Source organism: Buceros rhinoceros, unplaced genomic scaffold, assembly GCF_000710305.1.
Source record: "Buceros rhinoceros silvestris isolate BGI_N320 unplaced genomic scaffold, ASM71030v1 scaffold29709, whole genome shotgun sequence".
In the NCBI taxonomy this organism is placed as follows: domain Eukaryota; kingdom Metazoa; phylum Chordata; class Aves; order Bucerotiformes; family Bucerotidae; genus Buceros; species Buceros rhinoceros.
In genome coordinates, this window is record NW_010430240.1 from 29,747 (window position 1) to 52,024 (window position 22,278).

The 22,278-nt window shown below is 40.6% G+C and overlaps 1 protein-coding gene across 1 annotated transcript in view; it reads right to left on the bottom strand.

Annotated features, from left to right (window-relative positions):
* BEST3 (bestrophin 3) overlaps positions 1 to 4,832 on the bottom strand; it is an 18,234-nt gene extending 13,402 nt beyond the window's left edge. Inside the window, exons 1-3 of the mRNA XM_010142979.1 lie at positions 4,681 to 4,832; positions 2,854 to 2,948; positions 2,067 to 2,300 (exon numbers count right to left, since the gene is read on the bottom strand). Coding sequence (XP_010141281.1) covers positions 2,067 to 2,300; positions 2,854 to 2,948; positions 4,681 to 4,832 — 481 coding nt within the window. The remainder of the gene's footprint in view (positions 1 to 2,066; positions 2,301 to 2,853; positions 2,949 to 4,680) is intronic.
* Between the last annotated feature and the right edge of the window lie 17,446 nt (positions 4,833 to 22,278).

Here is a 22,278-nt window from a genome sequence, read left to right on the forward strand (position 1 = left end):
TAGGGAAACACTACAAAAGGTGAAGATCCTAAGTTTATCTGAGCCTTTATGCACTCTGCTAACAGGTAGCTATTGAGAGAAAACAATGTTTTCATCTAATTAAGAAAAGAATAACCCAAACCTATTGCAAAACCCAGTGACTAGAAGATGTCAGTGCCAGTTCAGACTGAGAATAAAAATTCACTTTCCAACAGCGAGAGCACCCTTGTGCTCCATCATACCTGCCTGAACCAGGGCTGGTTGTACTCCTAGAAGGTATTATAGCTCAGTCAAATATTGCACCGTGATAAAGGATGTTGTGAGTAAGCTTTTATGCCTTCTGTTATGGATGAGTCAGACTAGAGTATCATGATACTGTTCTCAGATTTTAAATCTAAGAATTTAAGCAGTTCATTTGCTGAAAAGGAAAACGAAGCAATAGTTATGCTGTGGCAGTTCTCAGCTTGATAATGAAACGCAAAATCGGCACAAGTTGTTTCAACGATGACTGTGCTGTGAGTATTAGATTCTGCTGCTCACGTTCATATTAAGTGTTGCACTCCCATGAAGTTTGATATGTAACACCACAGGGAGCTAGGGAGGAGATAATTGCAGAGTACTGGCTTAATCACTGGATGTTACTAGGAGCAAAATACACCCTCAAGTGCTCAGTACTGAATCAACAAAAATTCTGTGGCACAATAGGTATTAAAACCTACAGAATAACTACTGAAATCCACGGAGCAGACTACACTGTCCATACTTAGTTATACAGTTTATAGCAGAATATCTTCCACTGTTAAAAAACAAAACAAAACTTGTTTTCCAGTCTACAGTTTTTGTACAATGCAGCAACATTTTGTCTCTGTCAGAACAGATTGTCTTTAGCAATAGGGAGGCAGAGCTGGATCAGCCTGATGGAAATGTGGTAATTTTCCAGTGCTTACTAGAAGCAGATTGCTGGGCAGAGTGACAGAAGCTTCCTTGACCTCTCACAGGCTCAGGTAAACAGTTTTGTGGAACAGCACAAGGGAGAGAACTTCAAAATCCAACTGAATCTAACATAAATGATTTTTTGCGGTAATGTCAGTGCATTCTGTATTTTGCCTGATTTTTTATTTTTTAAATAGCCAAAGCTTCTCACACGTATTTGAAATGTACATGCATACACTAAATATTTTAGTTTGCTACAACTTTGCTTACTAATATCTGCCAAGGGAATAATTTTAAGAAATTCAAGACATTCAGTAAAAAAAACTATGAGTTCTCCTACTTGGAACAGATCCTCACATCTCTGTGCTGGTGTCCTACCCCTGACACTGACCAAGCCAGCCAGAAGGCTTGGCATCACACCTTGCCTCTACACCTTGACTCAGTCCTTCACAGACAAGCAAAGTCTAACACAATTGAACTCTCTTTTCCATCATCACACTCAATGTGTTATCAAAACAGACAGAAAATAAAGACATGCTTAAGACTTAATGTATTTATCCCTGAGAAACTAAGCTTAAGGTGAGGTTGTAGATTTAAAGAAAAAAAACCCTGGGACTGGAGTTTTTCTAAGTATATCTCAACACTTAAAATGAGTAATCTACTTAAAATGCAACCAACTTCTTAAAATAGAGATAAAGCTGTGCTTGTGAAGTGCCTGCAGAGATCAGTCTCTGATACACAAGACAGTTATATCCTAGACATCGAGGTAATGCCATATAACAAGTTACCATTCCTACCGCATCGTACTATATCACAGCTGCATTATTTTTCACGCTTTCGAGAATGTTGTACCTGCTCCACATGCCTGTGTATTTGGACCAGGGCTACTGCCTCCATGATGTCTGAGAGTGGGTCCACGTAAGACCCTCAAACCCATTTGATTTCTATAGTGCTGCTACACAAAGACTTTAAGAGCTCTAAAGATGCACGGTTAAGGGTATGTCACTTAAGCCACTGACAAAAACATGGTAGCTTTGACATGGGTTAGTATGGGGCCAAAGAGGAAAGAAAAAATGAGTCTGGCTCCTTCTCTCCCTGTGCCTCCACCTCTGAGGGAAAGGAGAAAAAAAATTTGTGGAGGGGGACTCCAGTACCTGCTCCGACCACATGGTCCATGGTGGGGAACCTTTTGTATACGGCTGTGCTCACAGAGCGAAAGATCAGCAGAGATGTTAAATTCACGTAACGCATGAGGGTCCTCCTTAACAACCGCCCATATTCATCACTGCCCTGGACACAGCTAGAGATGAGGAACATCAGTCGATCTGGCCATGGCAAGTTCACAAACTGGTTCCACCAGCGATTCACCACCAAAGTAACATAGAAACCTGGGTGTTAGAAGGAAAAAAAGTCCAGTGCCTATCAGGATTTCTGTTTAGGTCACTTTGATTTAATTTGCAGAGTGTTATTCATATCACTAGGCTGCTAAATTTCCCGGAATAAATGCAGTAAGTCACGTCAAAACCCAGGATGCAATCAATGCAAATTATTTAATAGACACTGCATCTTAATGGCCCATTCCAGCTGAGAATCTCATACTCATGAACTTCCAAATTTCCTCTTCTGTAGCAAATCTTGAGTGCATTTAGTGCTTTGAAATATCAGGCATAATATATCAATGTTAGTGGGCACTATAAATATATATATATACATAAACAGAAAATTTACTCTATTGTTGATATACTAAGAACACGAACATAGATGTTGATGTGACAAAAGCAACTAAAATTTAAGAGACCTGTTGGAAGCTGATGATTTTCTTGTGAGCCTCTAACCTCTCATACGTCTCTCAGCTCTGAAACACTTCCATTCACCAACATTCACAAAATGCCTGAACAGAGACAGCGTTGGAGAATCATTTCAGATATAACAAGTACTCACCAAGTACAAAAGTTACTGGGATTTGTTCAGCATATTTGTCACAGTAAATTGACAGTTTTTCAAAGAACCGTTTTTGGCTACCTGTAAGAAAAAATCTGCAGCAAAAATAAAATGTACCTGTCCTTTCATGATATTCTGGCACTAGATACAAAGTGCAAATATGTATAAATAACTAGATATGTGCAATCGAGAGCAACCCCGCCTAACATCTTCAAGCGAATTCTTAAAGTGCTGAACAGTTTTGGCATGTAATAAAGAAGCGAGGAGAAGATAACATTATTCCCTGGTCTTCACAGTTTTCTCATGACTAATTGGACTGGCACTACTAATCAGGATCAATACACCTGGAGAATTAGCTTGCTGTCTCATACAGACCAGTGATGACAGTAACCCTAAGTCTGAAAGGGGAGCTTGCTCTCCTTTTTTCAGAGGGCTACTTAATAAAAATGCTCAGGTCTGCTTGATTGCAAAGGGTTACCAATCTCCAACTGCTCTTATTTGAAAAGGCTACACTGCTGCACCAGTATTTTTACTCTTACCCTCAAAATCTTTCTTTTCCACAAGATTAAAACCGCAGCAACTGTATTTATTTTGCAGTGAGGAGAGTATTCACCAGATGATAGAAAATGATTGGAGCATGGCACCTCTTGCCCATGGAGAAAGATATCTAATGAAATACAACAAGCTTAAATATAAACAATGGTTTTATTTATACAGATGATTATTACAGTTATTCTCTAATTTCATATAAAAGGAACACATGGCAAAGATTTGGTGGGTTTTGCTTACAACTGTGCAATAAAACCTGCAGTGCATATAGAAGGCTTTCCAAGGTGTATTAATCATGATCTTTAACTGCCTAACATTTCAATAGAATTAGATTAAACAAATGTGCAACTCTGGTGTTTCTTTACATATTAACACTGTAATCTTCTTGCCGAGCTTACACGTATAGATTACTGGACATTTTGGAAAATTAGTGATTAACCACAGACACACTGAAGCTCATTTGTTCTTGCTTCACATAAGAAGCAAACACTGAGGTCTAATTACAGATCAAGGTAAGAGCTCAATCACGATTTTGATACTTCTGTGTAGTGTACAGCATCAATTAAAAGTTTCACTGTATTAACTGATGTGTTGCATCTCTCATGCAGGTATTTAATTCACACCTTGATTTGGTGGAAGAAGCAACTCTCCCTTCTAAGTCACAACTCTCCTTCTAACATGTACCCTCTTAGGTGCTGGGTGACACACAAGTAATAACCACGTCTGGTTTCCATGCAGTTTTGCTTTGCTCTCTGCAAGCCAAAAAATAAAGTGTGCCAGGCTGACCTAGCTTTAAGCAAAACTTTGCTTTTCCTGACTATATAACCAGGCTCTCAAATTATTACCTTTCAGGGTTGTTGAAGAAATTATTACTGAGCAACTGAAGACAAAGTTCTGCAATTAGAATGAAAGGTCCATACTTATCATTTAAAGCAGAGTGGCATGCTCACTGCTGCCAGCTTGACGTCAGAACAATAAAAGCTATTTAACATAGGTTAGCTATGGGTGTTTATTTAGCCTAAGTTCAGTCAGGTGGTTGCTCAACATTAGGCTGAAAGAACCAGCTGAATACTAGAGACAGTATTCTATTTATACCACATATGCTTTCTCTGAAACATTAAAGTAAGCATGGAAAGGAAAGGACATTCGAAAAAGCCCAAGAAAAAGGCAATAATTATGTAGTAACGTCCCCCCTCAACAATCGTTCATCAACCTAACACTACGAAGTGTGAAACTTCAGCATAACATTTAACGAGATGTGAACTAGAAAGCGAGTACCTGTATAATACACTTATCGCTGTGTAAAGAGTAGCAAAAACAATAAATTCTCTGTACAGCAATTTGTAGATGCTGCCTTTCCACTTCAGGAGTAATCTGTGAAATCCAAAGAAAGTGGCATTTGCTACTTTGCTGGAATAAGTGACTGTCATCGTCTTGGCAGGCTGTGCCTAGAAACAGTAGAAAAGAAGCAGGAAACCAACAACATTTTAGGCAAGCGCATCCTAACCCAAGTGCACCATTGTATAGGAAGATACATAGGTATACACGCACATATACACATATAATGGTACACATATACATAAATACATGCTGTGTGCATTTATGTAAGTAGAAGGAGAAAGAGAAATAAAAATTGTGCAGTCACCAGCCCCGTTGAGACCTGCAGATTGAGTGGTGCAAGGCTCTAATTTGGGCTTTACCTCAAAGACCATCCAAAAGCAACAGCTAGCACCAAACGCAGCCAGCAGCCTGGGTTGCAGCAGCAGGGACACGTTACACCTCTGAAGCCTCTGCTTGCTCCAGTGTGGTGTGAGCAAAGAAAAGGCAGTAAATTTGCTTGTCATTTTTTTCAAAACTTTGTCAGCACTCCAGCAAGAGAAGTAAAGTTAAGTTCCACAAATGCACCTTCCTCCCCAGCCAGGGTTTTTTAGCTGGCTTTGATAGTTATACTCATCTGAAAACAAATGAGATGTGGAGACTGCCTCTTTCATTAGCAGTTACGACAGCAGCTGAGATCAGCTGGGGAACCCTGTTATTCCTCATCTTGGCAGCCAGACATACTCATCAGTACTTTGGCATTGCATGGCCATGCAAAAAAAAGCCGTAGGGTTGCTCGGGTAGGCAGCATGTGACACGGTGTAATTAAAGCAGCACTGAAAGGATACAGGTAAATATTTTATGCTGGGTTTGTTACTTGCTTACCCTGTGTAGAGAAGATGCTACTGGAACTTTTATGTGCTTACAAAAAACTTTAACTCCAAATGTGGATGAAAGCAGTTTTGTATTTGTAGTTATTGTGTCTCACAAATATGATTCTTGTCTATATTTTCTTCATGTCAGCACAGGTCATTTACTCTCAGGAAAATAAATCCGAATCCCTAGTTAATTGATGGTTTGATAGTAATTTATGCAATTTGGCTGTGTCTCTGATGCAGAGCATAATGTAAGCCATTAAAATTCAGCTGTAAAAGTGCCACTTTTTCCTTTAGTCACCAAGAGAATCAGCAGGGAGAGACACCATAAGCCTTCTATTGCTGTCAGACTGTCTCTTCTCATTTGCAGAATGGCTGCTTGAGGTTTGCCAGTGTGGGCTTGGAGATTTTTTTTTTTTTTTTTTAAGATGCATGGCTTTTATTCTTTAGCATTCAAATTATAGTTTTGCTGTTTCTGAAACTTGGCATAGGCCTTTAAATTTTTTGTTGTCATTGTTGAACTCTAGTTCAGGACCCAAACTGGGTGACTGGCATGCAGAAATGCAGTCCTGTTTGCTAAAAAGCCAGTGGTCAGCATGTAATGCTTGAGAAAATGGAAGCAGAGATTTCCATTCTTCAGCAGAAATGAAGCTTTATAAACAATGCAAAAAGCCTGTGGCTGGGCTACAGGGGAGCAATGGGGTAAAAAAATACTCTTAACAATACACGGCATTTCCTGGGATTGCCCGTTGATGCTGAGGATTATGTACATATGTTCCAGCCATATTGTCAAGAAGTGTCTCTATCTCCCCACTAATATATCCAATTTGTAATGGAAACCTCCAGTGGGACTGCCTGTGTGATGACATAGATGTAGAAAAGACATCTGATAATGTGAGGGCTTATAGCCAAGAGGGAACCCAGGACCCCAGCATAACACACAGCAACGATTAAGGAGATGAAATTAGACAAATGCAGTCTGAAGTAAAACATAAATCACTAACTGTGGGGGCAACCAAATATTGGAACAGGGGTTGGACAGACGCCCTGTGGTTTAGGATCTTTCCAATGAGAGCATACAGTTTGACAAAAGATGACCTTCAGGAAGAATTCGCATAGCTGGGACATACAGGGTTGCGGATGAGTGGCTCTGCTGGTCTCCCTTGGTATCTGGGCATCTCTGAATCTTTTTGTTCAGTCCCTTCTGTCCTGAGCCATGGAGGGAACAAGATTGCCTATAGCACCCTCATGGCAATTGCAGCTCTGCAGGAAGGCAGTGATTAGTGTCAAATCCGTGGCTCTCAGTTTCTGCATATGAGGTTCAGTAAAGAGTCATCCTTCCAGGCATCAGTGACTGGGTGGAGCCAGAAACTGGACAGTAGCTGAGCTGGACCAGCTACTAAAATAGCCTCCTCTATGGAGCTGCAGCACTTGCAAGGCCTAGTGAATGGGGTTTTGCCACAACTGCAGAGCTGTAATGATAACAGGACTCAGGATTAAAAGTATTTCCGCCCACATTAGACAGGGAGAGGAGGGTTTTTCCATGAAGTGCAATTTGCCTGCTTGATTCAAGAGGCTGTATTTCACTTCACTAGATTCCAGCCATGTCTCTTAGCGCTTTACTTGATGCCCTTTGGCCTGAATAGAAACCCTTCACATTAGCTTGGGAGGCACCTGGAGCTTTTTCTTTCTGCCTCTGAAACAGGGCAAATAAAAGTAGGACTGCTATTGCAATTTCAGGTGTTCGTGCCTTGGTTTCCTTGCCCTGCCTTACCTGTGATACACTGTTTTAGCTTCCTGCTAAGCAAATAATTGAGCATTTGCTGTTCCATTCATATAGGGACTTCAGGGTAATATAATGCAATGCTCTAAAATACACTTCAGTTCAGATTAGGTGATCTAAGAAACCTTTAAACTATACAAAGCTATGAGAGACAGTTACTTGCATGTATTTTCCTGGGAAAAACTAGGGCCACTCAGGTATAGCCTGCCCCACCCCCCCAGGGGGAAGTTTTGGCATAAAGCCTTGTGCTGGGTCTGGCATCTTGCATGGTGGTCCCAAGCCCTTGGTTCATGGGCAGCATGTTGACTGAGAGTCCTTCCAACATTAGTCATGGTCATAGGAAATTAAAAACCTATAACTGAGACGGACAGGAAAAGCAAAGCATAATGATGCCCCCCAGCACATTCCTGCCTGAGCGCTATTTTGGCTGGGGCCGAAGGAGGACAGACAGTGTTAGATTAGATGCCACAGGCAGTGGTGTAATGAAAAACTTTCTTATTAATCGTGTTGCCCTTAACTTCATTAGTAGATACAGGGGCAAGCTTTCTGCTGGTATGGATTTGTGAGTTTTGAGGACGTAACACAAATTATGCCCGTTTTATGCCCGCAGAGACTTTGGCTCCTATCTATGATGCTGCTTTTCCTTTTGTTCAGTGTTTGTTTCCTCTCTGAAACTTTCTCAAGCACAGGATGAATTGTGATTTATATATCACTCCACTTTTGCTAAGATCGTCAGAAGCCTTTAGACATAAACATCTAAAAATAAAAGATTTTTATTCTCCCCCTACTAAAACTGAGCCCAGCTGTAAATGGAATTTTTGCCTGGCTGAGAATTTCGGGATGCATTAGAATTCAGAGAGATACCACGGTAAAAAATAACCGCCATCAGTGTTTCCAAACTGACCATGAAAGGCACTTTACAGAATGTATAAATAAATAGTGCCCTGTGCCAACCTACACCTTGTCATTGTATCACCTTATTTCATGGTTTATGGTGTAGTAGAGAAAGTGAGCCAGAGACACTCAAGTTAAGCCAGCCACAGAAGCATATTAAGATCACGCCATATCCACTGACCTGCTATTTTGATTCAGCAATCGAAGCCCAAAGCCAAATCCTGGACCCTTCCTCTTCCTCAGACGTCCCAAACAAAGTCCCCTTCAGGTCTGCAACAGTCACCTTGCTCTTCCCTTATCCTGAAGCAAGGGATTGCTGCTTCCGAGCCCCAGGAGGAGTGGACTGACAAGAACAGGGGTTAAAATGTCTTTCCACTTCTGGAAGTCTGTTTTTGCCAAGTACTCTGTCCTGTCAGTTACAGAGGGAACAAACGCAAGCAGCAGCAGCTGCTGATCTTGCTCTTTTCTAGTCTATAATTATAATGCCACTTGCCATCGGAAGGACCCTTTTCATTTGAATGAAGTATCTTGTGAGGGTTTGGCTGGCACCTCCAGTTTTCCACATTTTATTTCTCATCCCCAAAATGGGATGGACAAGAAGGGAGTATTTTTCTCTGAGACTTCTCTTGAAAAGAGCAATCTCTCTGAGCCAGTTCTGTGAAGACACATCAGTGAATGGAACTGACTACATCTAAATGAGAAGACTGGAGACAACCCCACCAAAACTGAGAATGTGCCCCAGCTGCACCTCAATCCTATCCTGGAGCACCCTTTGCTGCATGGGGTATGCTGCAGAAATCACCCATCCCTCAAAATAAGCCGAGTCTCTGTTACCAAAAGACTTGATGAACCTATTCACAAGGGTACATTTCAGCATGAGAAAGCCTTTCTGTGACTGGAGGATCTGCATAGGACTTCTTCTCTCCTTCTCCTTTGTAAAGTAAGATGAACTCTGTTTTTTATGACCCATGGCATTAAGAGGAAGCTGTAAAAGGTGATAGACTGTGAAAGCCCAGGAGATGTCATATAATGTTGCCATAAATCTCTATGGAGAATAAAATAATGCAACTGTGAAGTAAATGAGAAAAATTGCAGGGGGAGAGACTAAGCAAGATTTATAGATTTAATACATTTTATGATGAAAGGTTTTTCCCATGCATTAGTCCCATTAAGCTGTATGAGACCACTTATTTAATTAAAACTCTCTCAGAAAGAAAATAAGTTGCTGCCATTGTTTGCCTTTCTTCTCGCTGGCAATGGCAGGAGGAAAACACTTTGATGTGAAAGCAGGCGAGACATTAGACTGTGGCATGTGTGTGTCAGGCAGTGGCCTGTGGCGAAAGATGACAAATCATTTTAGCATTCATGACTTGGCATGAAGAAACATACTGCCTGATCCTATTACAGTGACTGCCCTCTGCAAGGAAAACTCCTAATAACAGGGATATTTTAAGGTCACTGGTAAAATAATTACTTAGACCTAAAACATTTTTCTTTGCTGAGTACAATTGCCTGCTGGCCTCTCTAAGCAGTAAATAATAGTACCTCTGTGTGTCAGTGGGTATCAGGTGGTTTTCCTGGCGGCTCTTCGGTCTTCCTGCAGATTGGAACAGCTGAGATTGCTCCACTGGCTCTGAGCTGTTTTGCAGAAGACATGAGATTTAATGTGTGCTCAGAGGCAGAAATACAGGTTTCCAGCTGTGCAGCTCCATTCTGACTGGTTCTGTAGGCAATACTCCTCTTTTTATAACTTATGTGCCCCTAGGTCCTTGCTGGACATTTCCCAAAGACTGATGATGTTTCTACTCTCCTCCTCCATTTCCCCTCTCCCTGAGAGAAGCCTACTTGATTGGTGTAGAGCTTTTGCTAACAGGGATTGCTGTGTGGCTTTACTGCACCCTATAACTTGGCTGGGACATCCTTTCCCAGCTAATGGTGCTCCCATTTTAGCAAACACTTGGGGATCCAGTCTCCATAGGTTGCCTGGGTCCGCCTGAATGTGGGAGGGAGGAAGGAGTGACAGCTTGTAACTGCTACTGCAAAGTTCCCAGTTAATGAACTCACTAACTTTTCTAGCTGATGCTAATATCTATGTTAGCATAAGTGAGTGGAGATCTTTACTGTAAATTTTAAGGCAGTTGATTCAGCTCCTCAGTTTAGCTTTATATTGATATTTTAAATCCACAATCTTAACAACACATTGGGCTCCAAAAGGTCACTTATTATAGAAGGGCTGTGAAAACCATCACAGTAATTTCTTTGGTTCAGGAAGGACTAGCTACAGAGCCCTGCAAAAACCTTTTTTTTTCCCAAGACATTAGAAGTTGTCTTCTGCTTTAGAGGTAGAGGACAAAGACAGAGACTCAGGAGAAAGAAAACAGCAGTGAATGCTTCTCCCAGTCTCTGACAAAAGTGTCAGCTAAGGCTAAGGACTGAGAAAACACTGGTTAATGACAGTGACGCTCCTTTGCTTCTGGGTGATGCTGACATGGCCATGACAGTTCTGCTGTATAAGAAGTGCCTGCTGGAGTTTTGAGAGGGCTGCTGGCAAGGAAGGCATGTGCAGGACATCGCTGCAGTGAGCACATAGTTAAACAGAGCTGTAGGGAGGCACTGGAGCAAAGAGAGCCTATGGCATCTGTTTCTCTGCCCCTCTACCACTGGGTTGCAGTCTTGCAGGGGTGTTACAGCACATGGCACAACCGTCCCATGTCCTCCTCCTCCCCACCAGTATTGTCTACCACATGCCAGTGGCCATGCCAGCATGGGTGTTGTGGCAGTTGAAGCAGGGTGTCCAGTGGCTTTTTTGGGGAGAAGAGATGGAGCTGACAGATGGAGGGATGAAGGGAGCAGTTTCATGGACAGTGCTGATCTCCTGGCCTCCTCCTGGGTAGCAGGAGTAACCAGACAAGGTTAGATGGGGTTGTTTCCTTATGGCAAATCACCCTCCTTAGCAGGACTCTTTTGTGCAGCTTTCCTCCAACTGGCCTAGCAACAAATCCCCATTGCTGTATGCTGCTCATTGCTGATGAGCTTTCAGTGAGGTTGGGACAGATCCACTGTGTTGGGCCAGCAGTCATTAGCTGGCAGCCTTGGGCAATTTGACAGGAAAGGGGACACAGGTTTTCTGGAGCATTATCTGACTGGAGTTACCAAGGAACAAGCCTGGATCAGTTCCCAGAGATTCAAGAGAAAGAATTTTTTAAATAATCCTGATTATTTCGTCCAGGCTGGTATGGTAAAGAGTACTGCATCAAACACTGAGCTTGGGAACAGTCTCTGAAGAACAGAAAGACCTGCGATCTGTGACCTGTTATTGAGAACTGGAACTCCTCCCTTGTACCTTCTCATAACCCTCTCTTTCTGCCAAAGTGTTTGAACGAGCAAATCTATGTTATGAAGAGCCACTTTGGCAATGTGAGTGATCCTCCAGCACTTTAATACACTATTTAGTGAAGAAGTGCATTCAAAATGGTTGCCAACTGATTAACTGGTTAATAGGCAGCTGATGTGTACAACATAATAGTGGAAATAAAAAAAAATATAATTTGAAGGGAAAAAAGAGAGAAAAATTTCTCTAAGGATTTGTCTTTGTATTGACTCCCCTCTGCTATGTGACTGTTTTTGCCATAAGATGTATAGATAATTATGGGCGTTTATTAGATTTTTAAACATAACTGAGGCCACTGCAGAAAAGGAAGTTTTACAGCAAATTCTTAGAATGTCATAGTAATAAGCAAAGACTTACAAACTGTTACTAGAATTCTGGTGCCCTTTATCCTAAAAACCACTATTTTTTTCACCTTCACATTTAAGAAATGATTTTGCAGAACTTGGAGACCTTTTTAAATCTATACGGAGCCTTATTACAGACTCTTAATCCAAATGAAGATCTCTTCTAGCCACGGTAAGTATGTAATACTTTGTTAAGGTATTCCCACCTTTGCTATCACATGCAGTTATCTTTAACAGGTGGCACACTGCAGATAGCATCCAGAAATTCTGGTTTTATACACTATGTTCCTAAAAGGTTACCAAAAAAGGATGAATTTGTGAAGCGTATAAAATTGTATTTCGTATTTGCAGTGAATATTTAATTTTATCAATTCTTGTCCTTTTTCTGACCTTTCCTTGATGAAGATCCTTAGCAACTGTTGTTGCATCATCATGAAATAGGAGCAATGGAGATTCTTTTGTTTTAAAGCATGTTTGGTAGACAAGAATTTGAGAGGTCTCATCTATAAAAACAGTTTTCAGAAGTTCCTCTGTATAGGGAGCTCTACAAATGATCACTGCTAATGGTGTATTTTGCATTCTTGGTGTCTTGATGTGCTTTGGGCACATCTAAATCACACCAAAACAAAAACATTTTAGTGCTGTTTAACTAGACAGGTTCCTGCTAATATGATCCACCGGTGTTTAAGAAGACAGCACAGTCCAACAGATGGTAGAGATCCGTCAAATACAAGTTAGTTATTTCATCTGCTTGTGCTTCCTGCTTCTCCTTCCTCTTGATTTTTGTGCCCATTTATTCTGCAAGATTTCTGGAAAAGGTACTAATTCATACTGCGTGTTAGCCAAGCTTCAAGCCAACACGTCAGTATCTGTAATGACAACACGTAACACCAATACCCAAAGAAATGCCATAATATCTAGGCTAAAATGTGGTCTGAACAACATGAAAGAATTTTCTTATTGAAAAGAAGTGAATAATGAAAGTGATGGGAAGAGGGCAGTATTAAAGAAGCTGCTGTCAGATTTTCTCAGACGAGGATATATTGAGTTTTGCTTTATTTTTCTACTTACTGTCACTTGCTGCTGGAATTCCTGTCTTAAACAAATGAGTAAATTAACATAAAATATCCTCTGCCCATGGACTGAATGTGTAGAGAGCTGCTGTGATATCTTACAGTCTCTTTCATGAGAGAAATTGCAATTAAAAGTTAATCTAGTGGGAGAGATATCACTGTACTTAGCATCACTCAGTATGGGTTGTGGAAATACACTTTAAAAGAGGCTCTTTTATCCCTGGAAGTCACATGGTAGAATACTTCAGAGGATTACAAAGGAATTTGTCTGCAGGATAAAGCCTGCTGCCCCAATGGATTAATTCTCCAAGTACTGTAAACCCTTATTCAGAAACACTTTGCTTTGCAACTTCCTTGTAATGAAATAAACATCATTTTTATGTGGTACTGCTGAGTTTGGTATTAGAAATATTATTATCACTGTGACTGTTATCAGCCTCAACAATCCTTTTATTGCTGGAAGGCACAGTCACACAAAAGCAAACCAATGTCACGGCACGGGACACACTGACTGACACAGTCAGACAGAAGATGAGATCAACAAAGCAGCCAGCAATAGGATGTTCAGGAACCGGGCACAAACCCCACTGCCTGGATTGACTGGGAGAACTGTCTCTTGTCTTAAACCCTGCCTCTCCCAAGTGCTACTTATCTTGTTTATCTGAAATGGGCTGGGTGGGTTAGTTAATTATACACTAACGTAGCTCTTCAGATTAAGTGAAAGCTAAATGGTCAAAAGGGCAGTCGCAGGAGAGTTGCCTGATTTTGCGCTATGGACTGGATCTTCTGAAGTCAGTGTCATACTGCTTCGCAAGATGACCAGGGTTTCAAAACTTCTTGCACAATGACTAAAAATGCAGCTGATTTCACATAATCATCCCTTTGTACACACAGCATGCTGCAAAACTGCAATTTCTTTTCTTTTTTAATGAAGAAGTTATGTTTACAGAATTGTATTGTTGTGGACATTGAAGAATATTGATGGTTGATAAATACTCCATGTTTTATAATGTATATTAAAGTCTCCTGCACATCTTAGGGAGTTAGGTTTGAGAAATAGGAGTCTTTTCTCACATCAGAATGTTTCTTTTATAAGAATATCAAAAGTGTTTACTTGTATATCTTTGTTTGTACAACAGGAATGTTTGTGCTCTCAGTCCAGATTTTTGAGGTATCACTGGATGCATCATAAACTCACAGTCTTTATGACTTAAAGAGTTAGGTTTTCAGTGAGTGGTGTTACATCTCTGAGAGTAGCGATTGATACCTCTTGTTCCCTTCATGGAAATATAATAATAACAATAACAATAATACATAACAATGGACAATACACATAAGATTACAGCTGAACCCCTTTGTTTCTCCCATTTAATAATTAACAAGAACAGCTTTATTTATTCTTTCAGAAATTCTTTGTACCAATGTATTTTGAGTTGTGCGTATGAAAAACCACGTGTAAGAATGGTGATCCTGATTAGTGCACAGCTTTAAGAGAATACCACTGTGCAGTAACGACTGATGCAAAGCTGTGGTGCAATTAACCATACACAACACTGACAGAAGCATGATGAAACCATGCTGCAAATGATGGGAGAATATATACCCTTTGTTATCTGTATTCAAATTAAAGGAGGCCTCAAACCAAAATGCAGAGCCATGTTAGAACCGAATGCAACTCAGACTGTAAGGATGGGGGATTTTCTTGTATCGTGTCTTGGGCGGAGAGATTTGCAGGAGTATCTGCTTATATGAGAGAGAAAGATGGGACAAGAGATTCAAAGATCAATGTGGAGACTAAGAGCAGACAGAAAAGCATTTGCAGGGAACAGTGTTTAGAAAAGGCCGGCAGAGTTAGGTATTGTATGGAAAGAGCTTGCAATGGCTGTTGCTATGAAAATAGGATTATTGGTATTTGTGCATAAAAAAGGATTACATAGGGATGGCTGACTACCATCCACTAATTTTTGTAAAGGGAACATCTCACATAAGTTCTTTTTCTTATTTAGGTAGTTTTAATACAAAGAAATCTAATAATACTCACTGCTATTTAAAATTATGCTTGATACATACCTGAAAAAGATAAAACTGAGGACTTTACTCTGTGACCCACGTGGTCCTGCCAGTCCTGTATTAAAGCTACCTCTGGCTTTGCTCCCCCCGATGCTAAATAGTTCCCTCAGAACTTCATTTGTTCACTTTGCAGACATTGATTAGGAGGGGAAAAAAAAAAGAGTACAAAAAGAGAAAGTAGCATCCAGGAAAAAGAATAGTGGGCTTAGTGAACCAACAGAGATAAACAACTAGCTCTTCCTTTTGCTATGGATAACAGCCCAAATAATTTCCACCAGAACTGCAATAAATCCGCTCATTCTCTGCTTTCTGCAACTTTTCACTTAGAAAAAATTGCCTCAACAGCCTGGGTAGCTTTTGCAAAATATGCACTACGCTGTGTTTGTTTACCTTGGTTCAAAATCAAAAGTCTCACTGCTCCCCCAGACACAGGTTTAGTCTGTGAGTCAAGAGGAGGTGAAACAAACTCTAAGCTCATTGTGTTGCTGTTGAGCCAGTACATGGCCCAGAACACACACGGGCATCGAATGGTGCTAGCTGGGGAATTTATCCTTCACGTTCCTCTGAGTGAATCCATGCTGTGACTGTTTTAGTGAGGTGATGAAATACATTTCCTGACATGGTGAGTGTTACCACATTCCAATCAAGGTAATGCAGATGTAAATGTTAGTGGAGACTGGACTCCTGGTAGGCCTGGCACGTCTAAGGTCACTTTGGGAGATAAAGCACAGTAATTCCTCCCTTTTGCAGAACTGCAGCTGCTCTGGTTTCAATAATACTTCAGCAGTTTTTACCATCTATGCAACCGAGTAAAGGATTTAGATTACTTTTCAGAAATTATTCTCCCCCGCTGAGCTTGCAGAACATTGGCACCATGAGTGTAACGAGCTGGAGAAGACACAAGAAGAAGAAAAGGCCACTCTAAACTGCTCCTATGCCCAGTGGAGCGATGTCCATATCAACTAGGTAATGCTGGACAGAAGATGAATAAAACAGTATTTCTATCACATAGGAAATGGTTGGTACTTGCAAAAACTTTTCCGTAAAACCTTGCAGAGTAGAAGGTAGGAATAACCGGCAGCCTTGACTGAAATTTGGATTTGAATCTCCGTGTCATTGAACAAAAATAAAGAAAAATAAGCCAAATTAAAGCCACATCTTCCATTTTTATAGCAACTGTGGTCTGAAAGAATTAAGACCTTGAAAAAGTCATTATTTAAACTTTATCATGTGACCACTTATGGGGAAGAAGACTCAAAAATTTTGGTTTAGAGGTGGATAAAATAAAGCACAAGGAGGGTACCCAGGTCCAAAGCAGAATGGCAAATAAAACATAGGATTCCTGAATCCTCACCCTATGCTTTTAGCTGTTATTATTCGGAGTATTTAGTGGAGCTGTTTTGGAGCCTCATCAGGTGAAACGATACTTGAGTTTTAATTATAGGTTTGTCAGGGCTGCAAAGTTTGCTTGCGTTTTTTTGGGGGTTAATTTTCAGGTGAAAATCTATTTTGTATTTTTATTTTCTGATTTCTGAATTCACATTTGGCATCTCTGCTGTCTTCCCACTAGGGATGGACATGTTGTACTATTTTCAATCACGCTCTGTATCCATCCCTGGCTTGCTTCTAAACATAAACAAAACCACATGTCAGTCTTTACATAAATTGGAAAGGCCATTTCAGGGTTTTTTTTGTTGTTATTTGTTTGTTTCTTCCACTTAGTATTAAGCTACGTTTACAAGCACCTTCAATTGTAAACTAACGTGCTCAAAGGGGAAATTTCTTTTTAGTTATTGTCATTTAATAGTTGTCATTTACAGTAAATAGAGAATTTATATTCTTTATTTATTTGTATCTTCCTGATTAGGCTGTGTTCTGTGTAGTCATACAAAGGCTGGTTTTAGTTTTTTAACGCAGTAAAGAATTTGCCATTCTTATTAAATTATGTCAATGAGTTCTGCAGGTTGTGTATAAAATAAATTTATTCCTCAAATTTATATTTTTCTGTATTCAAGCCTTGACTTTTAACCAAGGAATCCAGGGCTTTAATGAGTGTATGCTTTTTAGACACCATTTAAGCTCTTCTTTCTGATGCTGATTTATTGCATTGACCAGTCTAAGAAAGGAGTATGAAGTGTTTTGAGGTTTTGATGCTGCAGCAGATTTATTGCACAATTTGAGCACATCGTTTGAGTCAGTACAAGACAAATAGGAAAGAATGAATACATGTGATATAGATAGAGTTTGGTAAGGCTTTTGAAATTCCCTCCTATGACATCTCATTAAAAAGGGATGGACACACTGTCTAGCATAAACTATTGCAAAGACAATACAAGACTGATTTGAAAACCATGCTCAAACCATGGTTTGAGACAGCTAACTTTTAAAGTAAAGCATCTCATCTCAGAGGATCATTTTCCTTCTGGTAATGTGCAATACTGTAATTAATGAGTTGACTGATGGAACAGGGAGTGCACACCAAATTTGCAAGATATGAAGGGCCATAAACATTTTTTCAGAACAAGATTAGAATTCAGTAAGAATCAATGGACAAGGAAGAAAGTTCGTAAGTGAAGTCACACACAAGTTTGAGAAAGATTGTTTAAACAGAATTCTGCTGCTGTGAAAAAAAAAAGCGAGGGATCTTTGCTGGTATGCATAAGAGGTGTGTGACCTATGGTGAAGTCAGTGCTATTCAGACCTCAGCTGGAGTGCTGTGCCCAGACTTGAGCGCTGTTCTTCTACAAAGATGAAGACCCATAGAAAGAAGACGAGATAGAATAATAAAAATAATTGGAGGTCTAAAAATGATCACCTATAAGGAAAGATTAAAATAATTGTTTGTTCTTTGAGAAAATGGAGGGGAGAGATGATGCCACCAGCTACCCCAAAGATGGTTGCTTCCTGCATCCACTGAGATAAGCTCATTATCTTTTGTCCTACACTGCAGCAAAGGCGATTAAATTGGACTTTGGGAAATACTTCTAACTCTAAGGCTAGTTTGGCACTTGAGTGCACTGCTTAGGGAGGCTGTGCTGTCTGCCACCACCGCAAGTTTTGAGAAAGAGCTTCAGGAGCAGTTAACATCAATCCTGCCTATCTGCTATTATTTTGGGGGGTTTTAGCAGGTAGATTTGAGAAAAACCCACAGACCTCACTGGTTTTAATGTTACATCAGCTGAATCGGGAAAAACAACAAAAAGGTAAGAGCTGTGGTTTTAGGGCTTCCATAAGCTAGATGCTTATTTATGCCAATGTACTAATTAGGTTTGCTTTCCAAATGCTCAGCTAAATGTTGAAGAAATACGGCTGGCTGGGGAATTCTTCTCTGTACTATAGTTTCCAGAACTACTAGCACTGGTTCAGCTGAGCTAGTAGAAATGGGGGGGGGGGGAAATCTCAATAATAAGATTTAGAGTCTCTGTACCTTTTTTGTACATAGTGGATCATGCTTTCACTGTGCTATGGGGTTGCAATGCATGTGTGACTTCTATTCATAGATTCATTCTTTGGTTTGCTTGTTTTATAATATCTTCATTGAAGGGAGGCAATAATTACAGTTTATTCAATTCTAAAAAAAACAAAAGAAACAAATTGGAAGTACCACAGGTAATTAGAAAATAAGATTTCAAAGTTTATCTGCTTTATTTATCTGTGAAATTGAGACATGATATGGAGACATCCTACCCCACCACACACTTGAATGTCTTCTATATAGAGAACAAACATCTCATTCTTTTATTTCTTCCAACCTGTAGGAGGAAGAAGAATTTTCATTATCTGGCATTTGTGTTTGTGCATATAGTTGAGAAACTTTAATTAAATTCAGATCAAAGACAAATTATACACTTGGTTTTTTTAAAGTCCTGCGGCCATTCTTGCCTTCAACAGAGAAGCCTGCCATGGTCTGGAGCTACCTTTGACAAAACACCTTTGTCTCTTGTGCTTTTTCCTCCCTGAAACACGTTTCCTAGGTCCAGTGGATTGTAACTATTAATAGTGAAGGAAACAGCCACGTTTGAAGACACAGTCCCTCAGATGGATGGTTCAAATGCAACAGAAGGCCTGGGCAGAGAGAGATACAGTTCTGGGGGACTCTGTGCAGTGTGGGAACTGTTTGCAATGATGTTTACCACATTTTGCACCAGCATGACTGGACAGAAGCTATGCAAGCGAGACAGTCAGTTGTTACTACATAGATTGCTGTGGACAAGTCTGTGCTAAAACAGCTATCCAGCTTTCTATCTAGCCAGAGAACGGAAATTTCTGATATGGGGCACTTAACGACACCGAGGAGTTCAAAAGGAACAGAGGAACTGATTTAACAAGCCAAGTGAATGGATTTGATGGGAGCAGCAAATACTGCTAGCGCTCATTAAACAGAACACGGTTTCAGCAAAGTCCATCCTCCAGAGCTGGTATGTTGTGTGGTTTTGTTGAATGGCCCTGTCAGATTCTATCTATTTGATCAGAGGCACACCCTGACATATGTTATTCCGCCAAAGCTGCAAACTGTGCATCACTTTCCACTGGCAACACTGACTTCGCTCATTTAGAACAACAGTGATGCATGGGTTTGTTTCTAAAAGGACTTCCAGTATTCCTGATTGTCAGGGACCCCTAAGGACAATAAAAGGCCTCAACTGCTCTGATCAGCCTCATCTGAGGCTTCTGCTCAGTCGCCTTCCTCCCAAGCGGGCAGGGACTCCAGGGCTCCATTTAAGCTCCGGCCCAGACCACCAGGATTTGCATATGCTTTGTCTGGGATGAGTCTGTCTTAGTTGCTTCCTCCTTGGATGAGCCTCAGTCCTATATTATAGGTGTAGATCTACATAGAGGTCTCTAGATCTGTCTTTCTTTTCCTGACAAGTCTTCCTGGATGCCTCTTGGACTTGATTTGATATCTCACCTTGTGTGATGGTCACTAGGTGTATGACAAAGCCTGTTGCTATTGCTATTCTAGCCCTGATCTTGACTGTGCTTTCATTGGTTGCGTTCCCCTTGGCTCCCAGCTCATGATGCTTGGAAGAGTAGCCCCGCTCTAACACTGAAGTGCAGCTCAGGAAGGAATCAAGGGCTGGATAAAAGCACTCTTTAAAAATAGATTTTTCTTTTTAAATGCTTACTTCTCTTAATTTATGTCACTGGATTTAATCCAAATTGTTTCACTTTTTAATTTTAACCATATAAGTTATATTTTCTGTGGTTTGTTGCTGCCTGACTTTTTGAAGTATTACATCCAGTAAAATACAAGAGTACTTTGACAAAATAAATCTGCTGGTGATTAATTTTAGCAGTTGAATATCTTTGGAACTGTACTGCTTTTATTTCTTGAAATGCAAACGCCTAATCTGGTTAAGACAGCAGATTGTCATGCCAAGTACAGTGGTTGTACAGGATTAACAACTATAGGATTACAGATCCTAATTATAGACCCTTGTCAGTTTACTATGTTCTAATGCATTGTTTTCAACTTCTGATTTCGCTTGTCATGTCTCTTTTGCAATCATGTTTTTAACGACCTTTCTGATGCACCTTCTAATTTGGCAAACCCATATTCTGACAGCACTGCCTGGGCTCTATTGCATGTCAATATTAGCAAATTAAACAGCTTTAAAGGTTGGAGCTCTTCAAGCTGAACATCTCTGATCTATGAGGCTTTTCTCAGCAAACTTCAAATTATCCTGGCATTTGAATATTCCACTTTTTGCACTTGCTTGGTTTCTTGGTTTTTGGATTGCTTCCTGAAAAGCTGTAGGCAATGATTTTCTGTAGCCATTTTTGCTGCCTGAGCCCCCTTGTAGTCAGCATAGACGCACACACTGAAAAGGAGTTTAGAAGATATTACTATTTACAGGTAATATATTTACTTTATGATGAATGGCATCGATACATTCATCTTTCAACAACCTGTTTTTTACCTTATTTTGCCCTCAGTGAACTTCTTGATTGGTGGATGCTACGGTGAATGTGCTACAGAGGACATTACTTTGTGGATATGTCCTGCAGGACTGGCCAAACAGGATTCTTTCACGTTCAGCCGAAAGCTGTCAAGATAATTAACGTTTCAATTATTGACTGGAACGTGGCCCAGATTCCTTAACAGATGCATGGTACAAGATCTTGTTTACACTAGTTTTTTGCTGAAGTTCCTCACCATTGCAGCACATGGCTCAGTTCAGCTGCAGTAACAAGGAACGTACGTCATCCAGCCAATACTGCTCTCAGTTGAAGCAGCGTATTTTTCGGCCCTGCAGTCAGATCGGTGGTAAAATGGAGTCTTGTTTACAGTACCTTTCCAACATTTTGCCTACTGCTTTTACATATATAGGAAACACAAAACAGTACTCATCAGGACTTCGAAAGGAAAAAAATGGAGGCTGCGTGTTAACCTCTGAACAGCTGGAAAATTGCCCCAAGTCCTGTGCTTGTGTCAAGGCGGCAGTAATGATGGCTTAAGGACATAGGCAAGCCAAGATGAGAGGTAATAGTAGTACTTCTTTATCAGACAGACTAGTGGAGCTGGAATAACACACCTTTTTAGCAGGTGGGCACTATTTTAGTTCTATACGTGGCCTGATTTCACAAGTCTTGTGCACGTAAATTACAGTTCAGTCTTTAATTAATACATACATCAGGCAGGCTCAGAACCTGGTTTGGGGCAGTGCATGCCCCGAGAATTAAAATCGCTGGATAATGATGTGCCATACGTTTCATTTTCTTGTTTTTAATTGTGCAATCCTGTGCCTTTGTTATTGTACACCATTAAATACAGAATTAACAACTTCCTCATGTTTTTCACGGTAACAAAACATTCAGACTTTAATAGCCCTGCCCTCGCCTGCCCTTGAACAGAAGCAGTGTTTTAACCCTCCTGGGTGATGAGTGGAGGCACAGAAACATGGGCCAGTTGCTCCTGAAGCCACCAGCGTTTGCAGCCTCCCTCCCTTCTCCTGAAATGCTGCACCTGAGCAGCACTCGTGCCCTGTGCTGTGTCAGCTATCTCTGTTACCTTTCCAGCCAGGACCTAAGGGCACGATCTAACAGCATTTTGTGGCCAAACTGTTCGCCACGGCCCACCCCAGCGCAGCGTCGCAGCGAGGTGGAGGCTGACCCTGACCCCACCATC